The 20,494-nt window shown below is 50.2% G+C and overlaps 1 protein-coding gene across 3 annotated transcripts in view; it reads right to left on the reverse strand.

Moving 5' to 3' along the window:
- Positions 1-6,431: 6,431 nt before the first annotated feature.
- LOXHD1 (lipoxygenase homology PLAT domains 1) overlaps positions 6,432-20,494 on the reverse strand; it is a gene marked incomplete at both ends in the record, with an annotated part of 203,543 nt that continues 189,480 nt past the window's right edge. For all 3 annotated transcript variants that reach the window (XM_081252599.1, XM_081252598.1, XM_081252597.1), the window contains 4 exons: positions 6,432-6,912; positions 12,252-12,410; positions 13,752-13,884; positions 20,217-20,387. In XM_081252599.1, coding sequence (XP_081108725.1) covers positions 6,432-6,912; positions 12,252-12,410; positions 13,752-13,884; positions 20,217-20,387 — 944 coding nt within the window. The remainder of the gene's footprint in view (positions 6,913-12,251; positions 12,411-13,751; positions 13,885-20,216; positions 20,388-20,494) is intronic.

A 20,494-nucleotide genomic window follows, 5' to 3' on the forward strand; every position in this document is an offset into this window, starting at 1 on the left:
TCCATAACCCTCAGGAGGTCAAGGAGGACAGAGTCCAGCTGTGATTGTCAGGGTTCTCCGGGGAAACAGAACCAATGGGATTGATATGATATATATAATATATCATATATAATATATCATATATAATATGATATAATATATCATATGTATATTATATATGTGGAGATTTATTTTGAGGAAGAATTGGCTCACATGATTCTGGAGGCTAAGCTGTCCCATGATCTGCCCTCTGCAAGCTGGAGACCCAGTACAGCAAACAGTATAATTCAGTCTGAGTCCAGAAGGCCTGAGAGCTAGGGAACGATGGGGCAAATCCCAGTCCCGCTGGTAGGAGGAGACCGATGTCCAGCCCAAGCAGGCAGGAAGGCAGGGGATACATTCTCCATTCCTCTGCTTTTGGCTCTATCCAGACCCTCCAGGTATTGGATGAGGCCCATGCACACAGGGGAGGGCTGGTTACTTTACTGAGTCTACCAGTTCAAATGCTCATCTCATCTGAAACACCCTCACAGACACACCCAGAAGTCATGTTTAATCTGGGCGCCCCGTGGCCAGTCAAGGTGACCCAGCAAGTTAACCTGCACCCTGTCCTCGCCTCACTCCCAGGCCTCCCCAGCTGCTGCACCCCAGCAGACACTGCGTGGCCCCAAGATGACACCTGGCCTCCGGCCCTGGCTTCTCCCCCACACTCTCCATTACCTGGAGGCAGAAAACCAGAGCCTTTCCCGCCAGGCACTGTCCTTTCCGCACTCCCCTTTGCCCTGCACGTAGCCTCACCTGCAAACAACGTTCCTTCCCACGGGGCCTGCACTTCCTGAGGGCTTTCTGTCCCAGAACCCTCCCTGCCCCCAACTAGCCACAGCTGAAGTTCTTCCACCTTTACATACCTCGAGCTTCCAGCTAACATTTCATTTGAGGAGAACCCCTGCCCTTGGGCTTCCTGTGGCACCTTGTTAGCTGTGTGACTTTGGGCAAGTTACTTACACTCTCTGTGCTTCCGTTTCTTCATCTATGAAGTGGGGATAACAATAGCACCTGCCTCATAGGTCTTTCTGAGGATTTAATGAGCTCACGTGTGTAAGGCACTGTCTGGAATATAGTCAGCACTCTATAAATATTAGCCATGTAGAAGATGATGATGGTGATGTTGTTTTGTTTTCTGTTAAATCCCTGCCTTCCATAGTATTTCTTCTCTTGTCCCTCTCTCCGTCTCCTTTTCCTGGAGAGTTTCCCAGGCCCCATCAATGTCTGCTCTTCCCCTCTGGCCATTCCACGCCATGGTCAGCCACTGGTAATTGTCTATCCAGTAGGAGGGCTGGTGGCTGAGGCCTCAACACCAAGACACCAGGAATCGCTGCTTCATTAAAAGTCTTTTCCACATTCAGCTGGAGATTCTAGAAGAAAAGCCACATTGAGCCTCAAGGCTGGAAGCATCTTCCCTCCAGCTCATTAGCAACACTGCCTTCCACCCCCTCCACCATCCCAGGGCCCAAAGTTCCCCTTTTAAATTTAGGGTAAAATGTTCTTTCCTCCCTTAAAAAGTCATTCACTCAGGCCCATCATGTCAAATCTCCTTTCCTCTAGGCTCCACTACTCCCTTTGTCCAGGGCTGAGGTCCCCCACCTGTCCCTGGAAGCTTTATCTTGCCCTCACTCAGGGCATTTGGGTGTCTGTGGGTGAGTGATGCCTGGTGCCGAGCTCTGTCAAGGGGCTGGGACTAATGGGGGTACCTGTTCAGGACAGACACACAGCACCAAGGGTCCTCAGGAAGTGGGGCACCCATAGGACTTCTGACCTCGTGCCATTGGAGCCCACATAATCAGAATTCAAGAAGGGGTGTATCTGAACTGGGCTGAGGGTACTTATATCAAAATCTTGGAAGAAAAGTGTTGTTCAGCCAAAGAGCTGAGAAAATAAGATGGAAGGCTTTTGTTTAACCTGCTTAAGAGCAAGTGTTTCTTAGACTTCGGTGCAACAGTTCCTGGGTAATTAGCTTGTGCTAACTGCGAATGAGTCTTTTTTCTTTAATGCGGACCCCCGGGATATTTATTTGGAAGTATTTTGTTTGTATTTGTAGCATTACATTTAAGGTTCTCTCCAAATATTCTTTAATGCTAACTTATCTCTAAATCAAGTGAGGAAAGATCACACTGCTATAAAACCTTGGCACTCAAGAAGCCATCCTTATAAAAAAATCTTTTGTTTTCTTCACCCAGAACCCTGGTGAGGGGTTTGGTCTTGGCTGGAGGAGAGGTGGCATCCAGGGCCACCTGCCATGGTTGACCACCCCAGTGATGACCAGGGGCCATGTCGGCAGCAGGGGCCTTAGGGTGAGAGGGGTTCAGGAGGGACCTTCCCAAGAGAAGCGTATGTCATCACCTCCCCCATGGCTGGTTGCTGGGTCTCAGCCTTGGAATTCAGACTGTTGGGGTACAGAGCTTTGTGGGGGCTTTGGGTAGAAGATTGTCTTTCTTCTAGGGCCAGGGCTGAGGGTGAGGCAAGAGAGATGCCCTGGGTGCAAGGTTTAAGGAAGCCCCAGCTTCGGGTGCCAGCCCTGCCTTTGCGCGAGCCTGAGGTCTAGCGCCTCCCTCAAGTTTGCACCCTGGGCTGCCTGCTTGTTTCTCCCGATCCCAGCTTTCCTTTCTTTCTTTTTTTTTTTTTTTTTACAGCTTTATTGGAGTATAATTGCTTCACAATTGTGTGTTAGTTTCTGCTTTATAACAAAGTGAATCAGTTATACATATACATATGTTCCCATATCCCTTCCCTCTTTCGTCTCCCTCCCTCCCACCCTCCCTATCCCACCCCTCCAGGCGGTCACAAAGCACCAGCTTTCCTTTCTGCTCTGCCAAAAGGGGGATTCCTGTGCCGGCTTGCGAGGAAGAGGCAGGAATTGAGAGGTAAAGCCCAGCCCAAAGGCAGATGGGGTGAGATTTTGAGCGAGCCCTCCCCCGGGGCCTTCTCATGGGTGTCTGGCGCTCCTTCCTCAGGGCAGAGGGCAGGCTCGGGGGCAGCAGCAGGTGGGAGCAGAGGGCAGCAGGGGCTCCTCCTTTCTCTACCCTTCTCCCCAACACCCTGGTAAGTGGGTCTCCCTCGACCTTTGCCTGCAGCCTGGGTGGAAGAAGGAGAAGTGTAGGGCCCCAAGGGAAAGGCAGTGCCAGCGCAAAGACGCAGGGCTGTGGGGATGGGACCTGACACACGTGGATTCTGCAAGACTCCCCGCTCCACCGATGTGCACGTCTCCCCCACCTCCTCCGCAGTGCGTGAAGGGTGTCAGATAGCCGAGTGCAAGTGCAGCTTTGCCCCTGTGGGACCCTTGGTGAGTCAGAGGCCTGCTCTGGTCCTCGGTTCCCGCCCCTACGAAGCAGGGAGGCTAGACTGGTCTAGTCTGTTTTTTGTCGTTGTTGTATTCAAGTTTGTTTGTTTGCTTTAGATTCCACACCTAAGTGATGATATACCATATTTGTTTTCTCTGCCTGACTTTTTTTACTGACCATTATACCCTCCAAGCCTGGGGCCTCAGAACAGGATGGGAGGGAGGGGTGGACGGTGGTGAGGAGACTTAAGAGCACAGAAACAGCCCCAGAGGATGCACAGCAGAGGGGACGGTGGGTGTGGCCTTGCTGGAGGGTAACATGCTGGATGCAGAGCTGTGGGCAACCGGCCCAGGTCCCAAGAACTTGGGGAACGAGGCAGGTTGGGGGGTGCCCTGTGTGAGATGAAGTGCACCCGGATGAACGGAAGGCATAACCGTTTCGAAGGGGCTTTCACAGCAGTAGTTTCATCTGATCCTAACAAGTCCCCTGCGAGGAAGCAGAGGAGGCAGGGAAGGTAAGGGATGGAAAGAAAGTTGACGCAGGTCATGGGATATGTCCCCAAACCAGACCCGCCCCATCCCAGTAAGAGTGAGCCAACATTTATTGAGCACATCAGCAACTGACAAAACAAGGGGCTTTTCCCATCCAATCTTGGCTGGTTCAACAAGACAATACATTCCATAATGAGACTGAATAGCACTTGCCAGAGGACACGGCAGAAAGTGATTTTAACTTTGAGTTGACCCTCGACCTCCAGGTATGACAGTGGATGGAGAGCCTGAGAAAGGGGCCGTGGATACGAGGGCAGGGTTTTCAGAAAGAGCTGAGGGTGGGCTGGGAGTATCCCTTCGTCCCTCCCTCCCTCCCTTCCTTCCTTCCTTCCATTTGGCTGCCCTTTGCCCAAGGCTAGTGACTGGGGTTTCAGTGGGGCTATTTGGAGAGAGGGATGTGTCCAGAGAAATTGTGGGGATGAGGGATGGGCTGACCGGCCACTGATGGCAGAGACAAGTGGCCTGAATGCCCAGAGTTTGTCAGAGCAAGGGATGCCAGAAGACATCCTATTGGGTGTCTTAGATCCTAAGCAAGACAGAGTGGGGGGTGGTGGTGAAGGGCCTGAGATAGAACCCACACAAGTGCTCATGGGAGGATGGCTCCAAACAGCTGCCAGTCGAGAAAGGACACTGACCACAGTAGCGGCCCCAACAGGAAGCTGTCCCCGTCACCTCTCCTCCCTCCCCCACCCAGGGGTGGGAAACCCGGGTCAGCTAGAGCGGGGAGCAGGGGAAAAAGGGCAAGGTGGGGACGAGAGGTGAGGCTGACCCCACACTCATACACACATACACACACGTGTGCACACCGACACACCCACACGCTCGCTCTTCACTCACTCTCGTTACCACTTGTGATAAGACTGAACTGGGGGATGGGAGGAGGCTCAACTCTGAGTGGAATGTTTTGGCCTTTGTATTGGAGCCACACATTTAAATTACAGAACTGAGATGGACTTTGTGACTTTAAAGTGGTTGTTGGACATTTTATTACCTATGAGAGTCCAGAAGAGTTATGAGGCTTGCCTTAATTTTCATCCAGGGACAAGGGAAGAACCAGCTCCAGAAAAAGATACAAATAAAGCCATTTAATGATCACTTCTCTCCCACCCCACCCCAGCCCCCTTAAGTCCTGCTTGTTTAACATGATGGACAAACCCTTCAGTGCAGGCGCTGAATTAACTGTCTGCATTTTAACTCACGTAGTCCTCATAGTAGCCTACAAGGTTGGTATTATCATTCTTCCTATTTGACAGATGAGGAAACTGAGGCCTGAGAGATGAGGCAATGTGCTCAAGCTCTCCCAGCAGGGAAAAGGAAGAGCTGGGACCCAAGACAGCTTCTTGCTGCCTCCGGGCCTGTGCTTACGGCCACAGCCTCTCTCCAAGGGTCTCCGAGAGCTCAGAGCCATGAAGCCTCACCAAGTTTACACCTGTCTGGGCTAGAGGGTCTTTGGTGACACAGCAGAAATCCTGGTACTGGGTACCTCCTACAGGAAGACTTCCTGGCCTGATGCACCTTTCTGCTCAGTCCCACCCCTGCCTCCACAGGAAAATCAGAAGTCAGGGGCTGAGTTGTACTGCACTCCAGCTGTGATTGTTGATCAGGATGTGTGTGTGTGTGTGTGTACGTGCACATCTGTGCACACACATGAATATATGGTTCTCTTGCTGCCTCTCCATCAGGGTCACATCCCCCTTGAGGGCAGAGACCACATCTTTATTTTGTTCCAATCCCTTCTCAGCTTTCAGTCTACATTGCCCACAGCGATCCATAGCGCTAAACACCACCGATGCCCTCCTCCCCTCTAAGCCCGGGTGCAGCAGGGACCAGGCAGTTCCAGGCACTGTTCCAGGCACCTTTTCCCCCCTATTCCCCACACCCAATCACCTGCTCAGGTCTCCAGGTCTCAACTGTGTTATCACTGGCTGGGGCAGCCAGCCAGCACTTGGCAATGTGTCCTTTGTAAAGTTACAGAAAGAATCATGTACCTGTTCACAGGGTCATAAATCCTTCCAGCTAAAATTCTTCCTCCTGATGTTTTTCTCTGTTTGCCACTGGATTTATTGAAACTGGGAAAAAGGATGCATATCTAAGTGAGCAGATGCCCAGATGAGTCCTTTGCAGGGTGTGGTTGGTAATAATTTAATTAGCCCAGCTTTTCTGGGAAAAAAGTGTTAATTAGTTTTTGCTTAAAATACATCATCTTGATGGCCTCTTCTTCCCCACTTCTATCCCCTGGGTGAAGCCCCAATTTCCCATCCATGCCTGGCAGCAAGCCTCAGCCTGGTCACTGCTATTATTGAAAAAGAAAATGCAAAAAGTTATTTTTGTGACGCAATGGATTATGACACAAGTTGATGGATTCATCTGGATCCAGGAGACCCGAGAGAGTGTAGGACCCCACAAGCCCTTGCCCACAATGGCCTCTGAAGGACCATGGAGCTCTGGCCCCCAGTCCCAGCTCCAGGAGGCTTTCGGGAAAGGACTGCTGAATGCCAAGGTGGGGGGTAGCGGGGGTGGTCGGGACACGTTGGTGGGAAGGGGGAGCGAGGGCCACTAGCCCTCAGACGGAAGGGAAGAGGTCTCTCCAGGTGAGACCGTCGCCCCGCTTCGCGTCCAGCCACCTGCCGCAGGTGAAGATGGTGGCCACGCCGGTGCTGGTGTTGGTGACCTCCACCTTCTCCACCAGCCAGCCGGAGCTGTAGCCGCTGCTGTCGTGCTCCAGACGCACCTTGCGCAGCTCGCCCAGCTCCAGTGTCTCCAGGAAGAAGCGGTCGGTGCTGCCCCTCTCGAACAGGTTGCGCATCTTCTGCTTCAGCTCCCGCTTGCCCGTGTCGCCGTTGGCCCCGAAGATGGTCACGAAGACGTTGGCGTCGGTGCCCGCCCCTGGCTCATAGCCCGTCGTCACGATGACCTCGTACTTGACCAGCACCAGGCTCTGGACCTTGCTGGCAAAGCTCTCTGTGGTCTTGGTGACCTCAAAAACCTTGAAGTACTTCCTCTTCCTCTTGAGGGGGATGAGGCTGTCGCAGTTGAAGAAGTACCTGGAAGGGGCGGGGGAGTCGGGGAGGTTAGTGCGCACCAGCCAAGGCTCACGCCCCCCCCCCACCCAGGACCCTGGGCATCCACAAGTGATTCCTTCCCCAGGTGACAGGATCTTAGGGCGGGAAATGTCTGCATTAAAATGTGAAGATGGGTCTCGTTTATCTGAAAACTGACAGTGAGTGGCATCTCCATATTTTTAGTTGCTCCTTGATTTTCCTTTTCTTTTTCCCCTCACACTCCACATCCGATCCACCAGCAATTCCCATTGACTCCGTCTTCACAATAGGTCCAGAATCAGCCCACTTGAAAAAGTATGCGCTATCTCACTCTCTGCCCTGCTGCTCCTCTCATCCAAGTCACCACCATCTTTGACCTGGAACGTGTCAGCTTCCTAACTGGTCTGCCTGCTTCGCGATAGGTATCGTGACTCCTCTCCACAGCATCCAAGTGATCCTGTGGAGATGTAAGCCCACGAATGTCACCCTTCTGCCCAGAACCCTCCACTGGCTTCCCAGAATAAATAAAAATCACCACCTTACAAAGGCCTGCAAGACCTTACATGATCCGACCCTCCTCCCAGCGTTTACCTTCCTGACTTGTTGTCTGCCTTTCTCTAAGCTCGCTCCACGCCAACCAGGCTGATCCCCTTGCCCCTTCAAAGGGACTGATGAATGATTTTACCCAGTGTTGTCACCTTCAGAGGAGCTATGGGATCCAGAACAACAATCTCAGGCAAAGCCAAGTGGAAAAATAGCTATGAAATGTATGCTCCCAAATCCCTTGCACTTGGCTGAGTTGAACTATGAGTGTGTGTGTGTTGCGTGTGCACACACATACACGCATGTACTCATGGACAACATAGTACAAAGGGGTGCAAAGTACTTCAGTACAAAGTACTGAAAGAAGCTGCCACAAGCAGAAGCAAGTCCAGGCCCAAGAGAAATGGTCTTGGACCAAAAAGTCCCTTCTCTACCCCCCACCCCCAATGTTAGCCTCTGGGTAATGATAGTGAGTCCAATAATTACCAAGGAAGAAGTCAGAGGGCATGGTGAGAAAACACTGCATAGGGTGTAAGGGGGCCTGGGGTCTGCCTCAGCCCTGCCACCTACTACCTATGCGACTTTGATTTTCCCATCGGCAGTACTAGAGGTTTGGACTGAACAACTGCCATGGTGTTTTTCCCATCCAAATTGCTAATATTTTAACAGCTTTGGAAATAAGCAATCCTGGCACTGGCTAATGATTTCAGGAACTTAGCCCTGAAAGGGCGTGCCCAGTGGTACAAAATCAATTTTTACATGAAAATACATAACAGCAAAAAGAACTTGGTTTTCTGCATGCTCACTAAATGCCTGAGCTTTGCATTCGTACATCTCATCAACTCCCACAACAGCCCTGAGCCATACGTAGACTTCGTCTTCCCATTTCACAGAAAGGAAATGAAGGCTTGGAGAAGAGACGTTACTGCACAAGTGACACAGAGCTGGGGCCCAGAGACAGCCTGCCTGGCCACCTGACGAGCCAGCCATTTAAAGACACTTCACAAGAAATCATTATTCTGTCTTGAGATCTCTCTGCCCCCAACTCGTCACTTGATAAATCCAGATTGTTGTTACATACCATACTTTCTAAGAGGAAGATATAATCGCATTCTTTGCTTAAACATTCACTTAAAATGTATTTCTTTATGCAAATGCCCACTAATATACATAATTCTATATAAATGCAAAAATCCTGTGACCATATGGGTGTTCTTCTAAATGCATTCTTTTTCTTTTCCTTTTTGCTTGGCTCTATCTCCTTTTTCTCTTTCCATACCCCTCCTGCATCTCGCCTTCACCTCAGATAACCCATGTAACAGCTGTAGATGTATCTTGCCAAATTTCCCTCCATTTCACCCAACCCTGCACAGACCCACATAGACACAGACACATTCAGGACGTCAGTGTTCCCTTTACAAAATGGCATCATATAATGCATTCTTTCCCATATCTTACTTTCCTCACTCAACAATACTTCCTGGGAATTGCTCCAAGTCTTCTGGTACATATTTAATTCTTTAAAAAAAAAAATAAATTTATTTATTTATTTTTGGCTGTATTGGGTCTTCTTTGCCGCGCTCAGGCTTTCTCTAGTTGCAGCGAGTGGGGGCTACGCTTCATCGCGGTGCACAGGCTTCTCACTGCAGTGGCTTCTCGTTGAGGAGCACAAGCTCTAGGCACGTCGGCTTTGGCAGTTGTGGCTTAAGGCCTCCAGAGTGCAGGCTCAGTGGTTGTGGTGCACAAGCTTTGTTGCTCTGCGGCATGTGGGATCTTCCCGGACCAGGGCTCGAACCTGTGTCCCCTGCATTGGCAGGCAGATTCTTAACCACTGTGCCACCAGGGAAACCTAATTTGTTGTTTTTAATGGCTGAAAAATATTCATGGGTGTAGTTATAAGGAAATGTTTCCTAATAGATGTAATTATAAGATCACCAAAATGTGGGACCTCAGGGCTTTGTGGAGTTAAGACTCCAGCTGCAGAAGAACATGCCAGGCTGTTCCCACTGGCAATGGGGGTAGGGTCATGGGTGAGAATAAAGGCAAGGCAGAGAATAACAAAAAAATGAACATGTTAAAAAAACCAAGTAGAATATGATTACACTTCTGTGAACAGTGTGTGTGTGTGAGACATTAGAAATATGCCAGAGAGAACAGGGTCACCAAATGCTCAAGATGGCCATCTCTGATGGGTAGGGCTTTAGAGAATTTTTACTTTGTTTTACACACTTTTTTTACCTTATTTGAATTTTAAAATGATTATGTATTATATATGATAATGGGATAAAACAACGATTCCACTTTGGGTTTTAAAAAAAGAAACAAAAGCCTCTCTGTGTGTCCTTCCACTGAGGTCCTGAGGATATTAGTGACAAAAAAGAGCTGGTCAGAAACGCTGAAGAAGCAGAGTCAGGACTGGAATCGGTTGGAACATAAAAATTTGAGATTGTTGTGTTTATGAGATTGAGATTAAATTAATTTGTATTTCATGGAAATCCAAATATTATGGTCCAACATGCTCGTTGGAAAGGAAATGTGGATCCATATACAGTGCAATTTAAGTGGTCTTTACATGACAGAATTTAAATGTGTTCTAGAATGGTGACATGTAAACAACCACAATGATGGAACACCCCTGTACTGTCCCCTCTTGGTATAGAGGTGATATTTTGTTGGGGGGAGGTTCTCATACACCAGGAATCACAGGCTTGAGACCAGTGCAGGTAGGTAGGCTGGAGTATGACTTCTGAGAGCCCTCCAGGCTGGAACCCCTGCCATCCTTCCCCTCCCACCAGACTCTAGAGGGCATCCAGCTCTCTTCCCCGAGAGGTGCTGGGTTATGGCCTGAGGCTACACGGCTGATCCGTGACAGCTCTAGCATCTGGGTGTCTGCACTCCCTGCACTCACTTCCCTTTGGGAAGATCCCCCACCATGGACATCCCTCCCTCCCCTTCCAGCCCAAGCACCATGCTGACAAAAGGCCACACTCTTGAGAATGTAGGAAAAGATGCTTCACTGGGAGTGGCAGATTCTTTCCACTGGATGAAAAATCCTATAACGGCCCCAGGACTGTGGGATGGGAAGTTCTTCACCTGCTTCCTCCTGACACTAGAAGGTGCCAAGTGGTGCTGAGATCTTTGGCTCTCTCTCTCACAGCCAACACTGTGGGTTTAAAGCTAACTCAGGTGGTGACATTATTGTATTGTATTGTTTTGTTTATTTTGGGCATTTGCAGAGGTGCAGTATCAGCAGCCATGCTCCTTGCCATAGGGAGACAGTTCAAGTTGCAGAAGGGACTTTGACCTGGCCCTGGCTCACTGGGTGAGCTGGAACTCTTCCAGGCCCCTGTATCCCAGCTCTCAAGTCCTCGTCAGTATTGCTCCTACAGGATTTACTGTTGTTCTTTTCTCAAAAAGAGCCATAAATAACATTGCATCCTGAGAGGGAAGCTGCTATGAACGGAGTCTTCTCCTCCCAAATTCACATGTTGAGGCCCCTAACCCCCAAAGTGATGGTATTTGGAGATGGGGGCTTTGGGAGGTAATCAGGTTTTGATGAGGTCCTGAGGGTGGGGACTCATGATGGGATTAGTGCCCTTATAAGAAGAGGAAGAGATGCCAGATCTCCCTCTCTCTTTCTCTGCCATGTGAGTACACAGTGAGCTAGGAAGAGAGGCCTCATAAGAACCCAACCCTGCTGGCACCCTGATTTCTGACTTCCAGCCTCCAGAACTGTGAGAAAAGAATGCCTGTTGTTTGAGCCACCCAGTCTGTAGATTCAGTTATGGCAGCCTGAGATGGCTAAGACAGAAATTCAAATGTGAGAACCTTTCCTGCTTAATTCCCAAAGTGGAAGCTTGGTCAGAGGCAGCCAATTCCAGGGAGGTGGCAGGTTGAATGTGGACAGACATTTCTCTGAGAAGCTGGGCTCCTGAAGGCTGGAGCCTGAAGCTGGGACCCGCCTGGTCAGGCAGGGCTGCTGCTTCTGTCCCATGCGCTTCTTGTGAAAGGCGTTGCCAGGAGCAGGGCCAGGCCTGGAGGGGCACGAGGGGAGCTTGGAGGGGCCGGCAGTGGTTCTGGGGGGATGTCCAACTGCCTTAGTTGCTCTTTGGGCCTACCCTCCCCAAGGCATGCGCTGCCCTTGGCCTCCCCTTCCTCATCTCCTGGTTCCTTCTTAGTGTCTTTCCTGCCTTCCAGAGCCTCAGGGCTCTTTCTGTCTTCCAAAGGTGGTTACCAAGTAGTTTTAATTAGAAAAACTGATGGCTGTGAACTGTTACCCAGGTAACTAAGACCCTTAATCCTCCAGAAATGCCTGAGTCCCCAGAAGGCCTTGGTGGGGGAAATGTAAATCTCCTTATCTGGGGTCCTCAGGGCCGGTGGCCCATGGGATTACTCCAGCTGGTCTCTACTCTGCCCACAGGAATGACAGGCTTTCACTCTGACTGTGGAGCAGCAGGCTTCAAAGCTGTATCTCTTTATCATTATACAGTGATAATGGGGGAAGGGAAGACTCAGCTGTCTGGCCCTGTCTGACTGGATCTTCTTTCCTTCCAAAGAAGCATCACTGGAGCACCCCAGGTCATCCCGTCTAGTCCCCTGCCTCTGGGGTAAGCCTCTGGTTCAGAAAGCTCAAGAACCAGTGTAGCTGCCTCTTCCCTTGCTGCCTCATATGCCTCCTGAGTGAGGTGACCTCAGCCTCAAAGGGGACACCTCACACCCTGCCATCTGGTCTGGCCACAGGCCCTCCCCGCTGAGGGCGTGGCACTTCCTGGGGAAGAGGGCAGAGGCCCAGGACATACACATTGCCGTACTCCATCTCGGTGATGGTGATGGTCTTGACGTGCCAGACCAGCTCTCTCTTGGGGATGAACCGGTCCTCCCTGGCGAGGTGGCCCACGCAGAGGGCGGCAATGTCTCCCAAATAGACGCTGTCAAACTCAAATATGTCTGTGGTCCCCCTGCAGGATGCAAAGATATGGCCAGTGAGAACAGCTCATGCCCACTGAAGGAAGTAAGCATTTACTGAGTGCCAACCGTATCCTAAGCACTGGTCTGAAGAACAGAGATAGAAGAGCAAGCAAGACCTGATGTCAGGTCTCCACTGCTTAAGGGTTCAGTCTAGTTTTGGAACAAGACAATCATAACCATTAAAAAGCCCTTCTGGCTTCTTGGTCCCGGAATCAATGATTGGTAATATTGGATGGTGTTGGAGGTGGGTGAGGTCCTGGGCCTTGGACATTGGGTTGAAGAGGCTGATGAGATTCAGGGAGCAGAGGCGGGGGAAGGGAAGAGTCCTCTGATGTAGATCTGACTTGGCAAAGTCAAGGGATGGGAACAGTGGGACTGGAGGTGCAGACGTTTCTGGGGGGAGTGCTGACTTGGCTGGGTGCATTGAGGGAAAGGGCAGTGGAAAAGAAGGGGGAAGGGCAGTCTGCAGGGGGGAGGGGGTCAGCTCCGACCATCCCCACTCAGAGGGGTTTGAATAGAAGGTAAAGTGGGGCTATGGCAGGGGGAGACTTTATGTAGGCAATTCTGGAGGGAGCGGGGAGATGAAGGGGGCTTCTGAGCAGTTCAGAGGCGGCTCAGACGTGCAGGAGGAGGTGAGAGTCTCCGGCGTGTGGCAGGCAGCCGGGAGTGCTGAGCAGAGGCACCTATTACACGAGACCCAGTTTTGATTTTCCTATAAAGCATCTTAGAGGCTCTCCCTTCCCTCCCTCCTAAAAGTCTACGCTGTCCTATATGATCCTTCTGCATTCTTGTGGATGAATGTCTCCCTTTTCAACTAGACTGTGAGCTCCTCATCTGCACGGACACAGGATTATGTCTGTATGATTCCTGCCCAGCTTTAATTAATTTATTAACTGATTTTTGTTGTAGTTTTCCATTAACTTTTTAAAAATTGAAATACATTTGACATATACTATTGTGTAAATTTAAGGTGTACAACATGTTACTTGGAAACATTTATATATTGTACTGTGATTGCCATTGTAGCCATAATTAGCACTTCTATCATATTACATAATTATCCTTTCTTTCTAGTAGTTGGAATAATATAGATTCTAGTCTCTTAGAGGGGGCTCTCTTTAAATGACAGTCCCCTCTCTTCGCTCTTCTAAATCTCCTTGTTTCATGCCTTGGAGCTCGAATGGGGTTGGCACACAGTAGGCACTCAATAAATTCTTGCTGGTTAGGCCCATTTGTATATTTATGGCCCCCACTAAAAGGGTTGGTTCTTGGGGTCCCTCTCTTACCCACCCCACCCATCCGCATTCCCCTGTGGGCACCCCTCTTCCTACTTCCTAAAGGCCCGCTGTCTAGAAGAATTTTCCACGAGAAACTCTTTGGATCGGTTCTTCCTGCCCTCCAGGATGAGCCAGACGTTCTCCCTGGTTTCGCCTCCATTGCCGGTTTCTATGACGATCTCATAGGCTGTGGTGGAGAAGGTGGGAGAGGGTCAGCAGAGGGGAAGCAGCACCCGCCATCAGAGCAGGAGCAAATTGGCCACTCCTTGCAGGTCCTACATCTGGTCTTAGATCACAGCCTTAAGGGGGTTGAGGTGGGGCACAGGTTAAAATCGCTACAACTGAGACACTATAAATAGAACCTGCCTCAGTTTGGGGTCTAGAGTGGTGTCCTCATTTTATTTATAGTAGCAGTCTCTTTGCCTGGCAAGCATGGGAGCCACTGGGAGTGAAGAGCCAAACGCCTCTGCCTCCAGGATCCATGAGGTTGGGATGAGTTTTCGGAGAGACGCTGGGGCCTGGTTCTCAGGGATGGAAGAGTCTGTGAGATGCAAAGTGGAGATGGTGTGTAAAGAGAAGGGAGGAGAGGCGGGGCCCAGCTACAGAAAGGGGAGGGGAAGATCCAGTTGCCTCGAACTTTCTGTAGCAAGCAGTCTCGTTCCCTGTCTTGTCTCAGCTCTCACTCTGGTGTCATGCTCATCATCACGACCTCCCTCCCCTGCAGTTCCCACAAGCATGTCAGCATTTGCCAAGTGTCAGGACTGGGCTAGACTCTGGGCGACACAAGAACTCATCTCTAGCCCCAGACAGAAACACCGACTGCACCACAGGACAGAATAACCTTAAATGAAGGGCCAAAATAGCATGGGAGGGAGGGTAAAGCAGGCTCCCATTACCTCTCAAACCTCACCTTCCAGTACGTTCTCCCTTGCTCGCTCCGCTCAGCCTCTGTGCTGTTCCAGAACAGGAGGCACACTCCGGCCTTAGAACTCTGCCTTGAGCACCCCCACCCCCACCCACGTTGGCTTGGCTCACTCCCTCCCCTCCTTCCTCCCTACTCAGATGTCGCCTTCTCACAGGGTCTACCAGACCACCCAAACCACGCTTCCTGCCTGATTTCCTCAGCGCCTGCCCTACTGAGCTCTATTATCTTCTCTTATCACCTAGTACCTTTCTAACATGCTAAGGAGTTTACTGATTATTTTATCGTTTATTGTATTCCCCCCTCCCACTTGAATGTAAGCTCTATGAGGGCAGGGGTCTTCGTTTTGCTCACTTACAGATCCCAAGAGCCCAGAACACATAGGAACCTGGCACATAGGCACTCAATAAATACTTGTTGAGTGAACAATGAATGATTGGGCTAATCGCAGTAAGCTTCATGAAGAAGATGACGTATTGAGCTTGGCCTTGAAAAAGAGCCATGATTATGATCACCAGAAAACCGAGGGATGCTGTAGGAGGAGGGAGCAGCATAAGCAAAGATACTGAGGGGCATGAGAGGGGCTTGAAATCCACATGATCCAGCCCCACTCCCCAGGGACCAGGCTGGGCTGGAGCTGGCACACAGGAGGACACAATATTTGTCTGGAGGTTTCCCTGTGCGTACAGCTCTTGCTGCAGTAAGTGAATCATTGAGGATTTGGGATTCTGGATCCAAAGGGATAGTTTGATCTCTGTGCTTTTATCTCAGAGATGTGATGAAGACAATTAGAAGGGATGGCTGTGCCTACAGCTCAATGTAACCTCAATCCCGGCCTCTCCGCAAACTGTTGCCTTTGTGACTTCTCTCAAGTCACAGGTAGAATGAATCAGGGCAAAAATGCCCACGATAGGGGAAGAGATCCACAGCACAAGCCCTGGAAGAAGAGCGGGGCTCTGCAGGCCCGACCGTTCACAGCCCAGGGATGTGAAATGGCTGAGTCACTGCCCATGGCTCGAAGTCATTGCAGGGAGGGGGTGGTCCCACTGCCATTCTGCTTTCCCAGCAGCCGGTAAAGTATTTCTGAAAACCAGACACCTGTGAATTCAAAGTGGATCCTGGGCGTTGTAGAGGAAATGGCTTGTCAGCGCCCAGGAGAGGAGGCAGGGAGTGCTAGTAACCTACTTGATCTCTACAATCAACTCAAGTGGAACATTCGAGAAGCAGCGCATGTGAACCATAAGCAATCCTCTCCTCATGGCCTCGGGGAGAAGGTAAAGCAGGAAAGTGTGTAAGTCAGGACATTTAGACAGATTAGAAACAAATGTGGCCAGCTGCATCAACGGTCTTTCAATCAGCATATGTCCACCTTGGAAAGGCTTGATAAAAATGTGGAAGGCATGACTCTCAGTTTTGTTTATAGGTTGCTGGGAGGAAAGGACAGAGGAGGACCAGGGACCTGAAAGAGTGGGGCTGGTAGGAGCCCAGCCTAGGAGGGGTCCGTATGAGGCTCACCTCGGGGCCAACACCCACATAGGACCAGCCTAGCTGGAGAAAGTGGCTCAGCAGCCACCGTGCAAGTCACTCACACGAAGGGGCCACCAGCAAAGCCAGTGAATGTGGTGAATGTGGTTCAGGTGGCAGGAGAGGAGAGAGGAGATCTGGCCACACTTGCATCTTGCCTGGGCTCTGGGCGTGGCACCCTCAGAGGGAGATGAACCAGCAACCCAGGATGCACCGAGGGGATCCAACATTCCATCAGGTGAGCAGCTCCTGAACAGACACGTGTTTGCCTTGAGGCCAGGACTGCAGGGGCACGTGATTCCATGGAGGAGCACCAGAGGATGCCTGGGCATCTGGTGGGCGTCAGGGACCTTACTGCTCCACATTGCCTTCCCCACCTCATGTTGTCAGGACCCTTCTCTGGCAAGCTCCTACCATGTGGTTTGCATGGGGCTGAGAGTCTTGGGCCTGGAGAGTCAGAATTATTCCCTAAGAGACGCTCTCTTCCCTTCCACTGAAGCTGTTAAGTTAGAAGGCAGTGGGGTTGTGGGTACCAGCTGCCATCTTCTCATGATGTAGAGAAAGAAACAGTTAAGAGGAAAAGGGGGACAAAGACATACTAAAACCATTGTAGCCTCTGGAGACAGCCAAGTCCCAGCCAGCTCCACCTGAAACTTCCAAGTTCTGGGAACCAATATGCTCCCTTTTTGCTGGAGCTGGCTTAGGGGTGGGGTACACCCTAAGCTGTATATGTACAACCAACGGTCCTGACCACTCCTGAAATTTTCCGTTTGACCCCATCCCATTGGGACTGCCAAAGGATAGAAACTTCAAGAACATAAATATAAAGATGAATTTTTTTTTTAAACAGAGCTGCCTTGTGGAGCAGTGAGTCTTCCATCCTTGGGGAGTTGGCCATCAAGTTGGACTGTATTTGGGCTGGAAATGTTGCAGATAAGGCTGACTGAGCAGCCTTAAAAGGCTTCAAGTGCGGGTGGATAAGAAGGAGGAGGGCTGTAAAGAGGGAGACATTGGTCTTGTTGGAGGATGTTCCAGGGAGAGAGATATTTTTGTCCTCCCAGGTGTGCATGTGTGTATGCATGTGTGTGTGTGTGTATGCATGAGGGTGTGCATGTATGTGTGTGTATGCATGAGGGTGTGCATGTATGTGTGTGTGCTGTGTGCATGTGTATGCACATATGAGCATGTGATCCTACTGTTCAGGACTTAGCCTGGATTGATTACAACAAAATCTCTGGGGTGAGACTCAGACATCAGTATTATTTGAAGTTTGCCAATGGTTTTCAGCTTTGCCTGCACATTGGAATCACCTGCAGAGGATGGGGAGCAGCTTCAGGAACTGCTAATAAGAGTTGGAGGTGGGGCTTCCCTGGTGGCACAGTGGTTGAGAATCTGCCTGCCAGTGCAGGGGATATGGGTTCGAGCCCTGGTCTGGGAAGATCCCACATGCCACGGAGCAACTGGGCCAGTGAGCCACAACTACTGAGCCTGTGCGTCTGGAGCCTGTGCTCCACAACGAGAGGCCGCGACAGTGAGAGACCCGCACACCGTGATGAAGAGTGGCCCCCGCTTGCCACAACTAGAGAAAGCCCTCGCACAGAAACGAAGACCCAACACAGCCATAAATTAATTAATTAATTAATTAATTTATATTAAAAAAAAAAGAGTTGGAAGTGAAGGCAGAAAACAGGAGGCTAAACAAGGTGGGGCAATGGATCAGTCTGGAGTACCAGCCAGGCCCAATAAGGCTTCGGTGGTGCAATGAGTCGTGGTCTAGGAATCAGGATATATGAGTCCTAATAGTTATGGCTAGGCCTTAGACATGTCACTTCACCTTTCTGGTTTTTGGTTTTCTTTACCTATGATGTAGAGGGGTGAATTTGCCCCCTATCTAGCTCATAGGGTGGGAATGGGGTGGCAAGGACTCGGTGAGAGCAGGGGATGTGTGGGATGCTTTCACACACGTGAAGCTCTGTTCAAGTATGAGAGCATGTTTATTCTCACAAGCCAAGTGCCCAGAGGTGCCCCTGGGGACACAGACACAGAATGTAAGTGCCACGAGGGCAGGGTCTCTGCTTTATTCATTAGTGTGTCCCCAGAACCCACACTAGGCCGTGGCACTCAGTAGGTTTTCAATAAGTATTTGCCAAGTGGTTAAATAAAATTAGCTGAGCGTTGAAATGATTGGCTTGAACTGCGTCCCTGGCTCTCCCCAGGATAAGCCTCCATCTTAGGACATGGGTGTCACTGTCTCTCCCGCTGTGGGCAGCCTAGAGGGCGCCACTCTGCTCTCTGCAGGCTCCTAGTAAAGACGGACTGATCCAGGCCATCTCCTGGGCTCCATGTCCCTGCCCTCCCATCTCTAGCCCACACACATCCTTCTGGAAATAATGCAAGTGCCGCTTCCCCTCTGCCAATCTCCCTGCCAACCCAAATCCCATAGGTCTTAGCAGCTCTTTGGCAGGAAATCTGGGAAGGAAGCTCAGTGGTTATTCTCCCAGCCTCATGAATCTCTTCTCCCCTAAACACCAATGGTCCAAGGAGCCTCTATTGCTTGTGTTGGCATTTGTATATTAGCCTCTCCCTCTAATGAGATTGTGAGGCTCTAAGGAAAACGACTGACTGCATCTTCTTCCATTTGCTGAGCACTAACGACTTGTGTACCTACTAAGTCCCAAAGCGTAGAGAGCTGCAGAGGGCTACAAACATGAGTGATTTTGTCCTTGACTTTTGGGAGCTTACAGCTGTGTAGGGAGTACTACACATGGACAAAGGTCAATACAAATAAACTAGAAATCACAAAGCAGTGTGCATCGCACTTAGCATCTAAAATAAAACTGGGCCCCCAGTAACTTCCCAGTAAGTGCAATTACAGAAGCTGAGAGTTCACCCTCTGAATTAGGGCAGGAATCCCCATGCAGTAAAGCTGATAGATGAGTAGTTGGCCCTTGTTTGAATGCTCCCAGGGACATCAGTGTTCACTACCTCCCGAAGTAGCTAAGTCCATCATTGGGTAGTATGGATGGCATGGTGGAGAAGGCTGAGTGGCTTTCCACCAAGGATCCATGCTTCCCTTGCCACATGGTGTACAGTGCTTGCCAGGGGGTGACTGTCCAGCCAGGTATGGCATTACCCAGATGCCTTTACATCTAGGTGGAGCTGCATGACTAATAGAATGTGAGTTAATATGTTAAGAAGGTAGGGGAGTGTGCCTTCTCCATGCTCTCTTTTCCCTCTGCAAGAAATGTGGGAGTCACGTGTTGAAAATGGCAGACAGATGAGAAGAGCTTGGGTCCCTGAATCACAGTGTGGAAGGCCTCTTGCCAAACACTCGCACTGGACAGTTTATTATGTGAGTGAGAAACAAATTTTGTTGTATTTAGCCATTGAGATTTGGGGGTTTATGTCTCCATGCAGCTAGTGTTACCTTAATAACTAAGGTTGGAAAATCCTTTCTTCACATCAGGCTCTGCTATTGATAAGCCTTTGTCAAATCTGTTGGATGCAGATACTAGCATCTGTAGTAAAGAAACACTTCCCTGGTCCTGGATGGCCATCCATGTTAGGGACCAATTTCTCTTTCCCTTTAAACATCCCCTGAGGAAGGAACCAAAGAGGAAGTGGTTGGTGGAGAAGCTGGCTACCCTGCACATTCTGTTTCCAGGAAGGCTTGATTTGGTGGCTGTTGTCATAGACATCAGTTGGCGAGAGTCCATGACAAAAAAATAAACCAGAGGGAGCATCACATCAAACTGCCCAGCCCAGCCCTCAGGGCACAGTAAGCTTGTCCCCTGTGGGTTTTCCTCTACCTAATTAGTCCCTGTGATTTGGAGCCATGAGCTGGTACCAGTATCTTGGCTGTTCCAGGTCCATGAAACAACATTTAGGGTGCTTACTTATGCACCTCTCTAATATTATTTCCTTCATTGGGCATCTGATTCCCCTGCAGCTGTAAGAGTTCCTTCTTTAGATTTTCCAACATTGTTCCCACCTCCCTCCTGAGCTAACTCTCATTTAACTGAAGCTTCAGCCCAGGCTGAATCTAAGCAGGGCCCACCAGTCTCCCCACGTACTGGTCTCCTCCAGCTCATCGTGGATCTCATTGTTGGCACAGGCAAAGTCACGGACTGTCTGCCTGTCGCCCTCATTCTTGGAGAGCCAGCAGTCACATTGGAAACGGAAGGTCTCATCGCGGGAATTGTCCTTCACGTCGACATAGCTCAGGTGCCAGCCAGGAAATATCCCTGTAGGAAAGAGACATGGGGACTGGGAGCTGAACGTGCTCTCCCTCCCCTATCAGACTTCCACTCCCCCTGCCCACTGGCTGTGTGGCCCTGGACAGTTCTCTGTC

Source organism: Mesoplodon bidens, assembly GCF_964165515.1.
Source record: "Mesoplodon bidens genome assembly, chromosome: 13".
Classification (NCBI taxonomy): Eukaryota; Metazoa; Chordata; class Mammalia; order Artiodactyla; family Ziphiidae; genus Mesoplodon; species Mesoplodon bidens.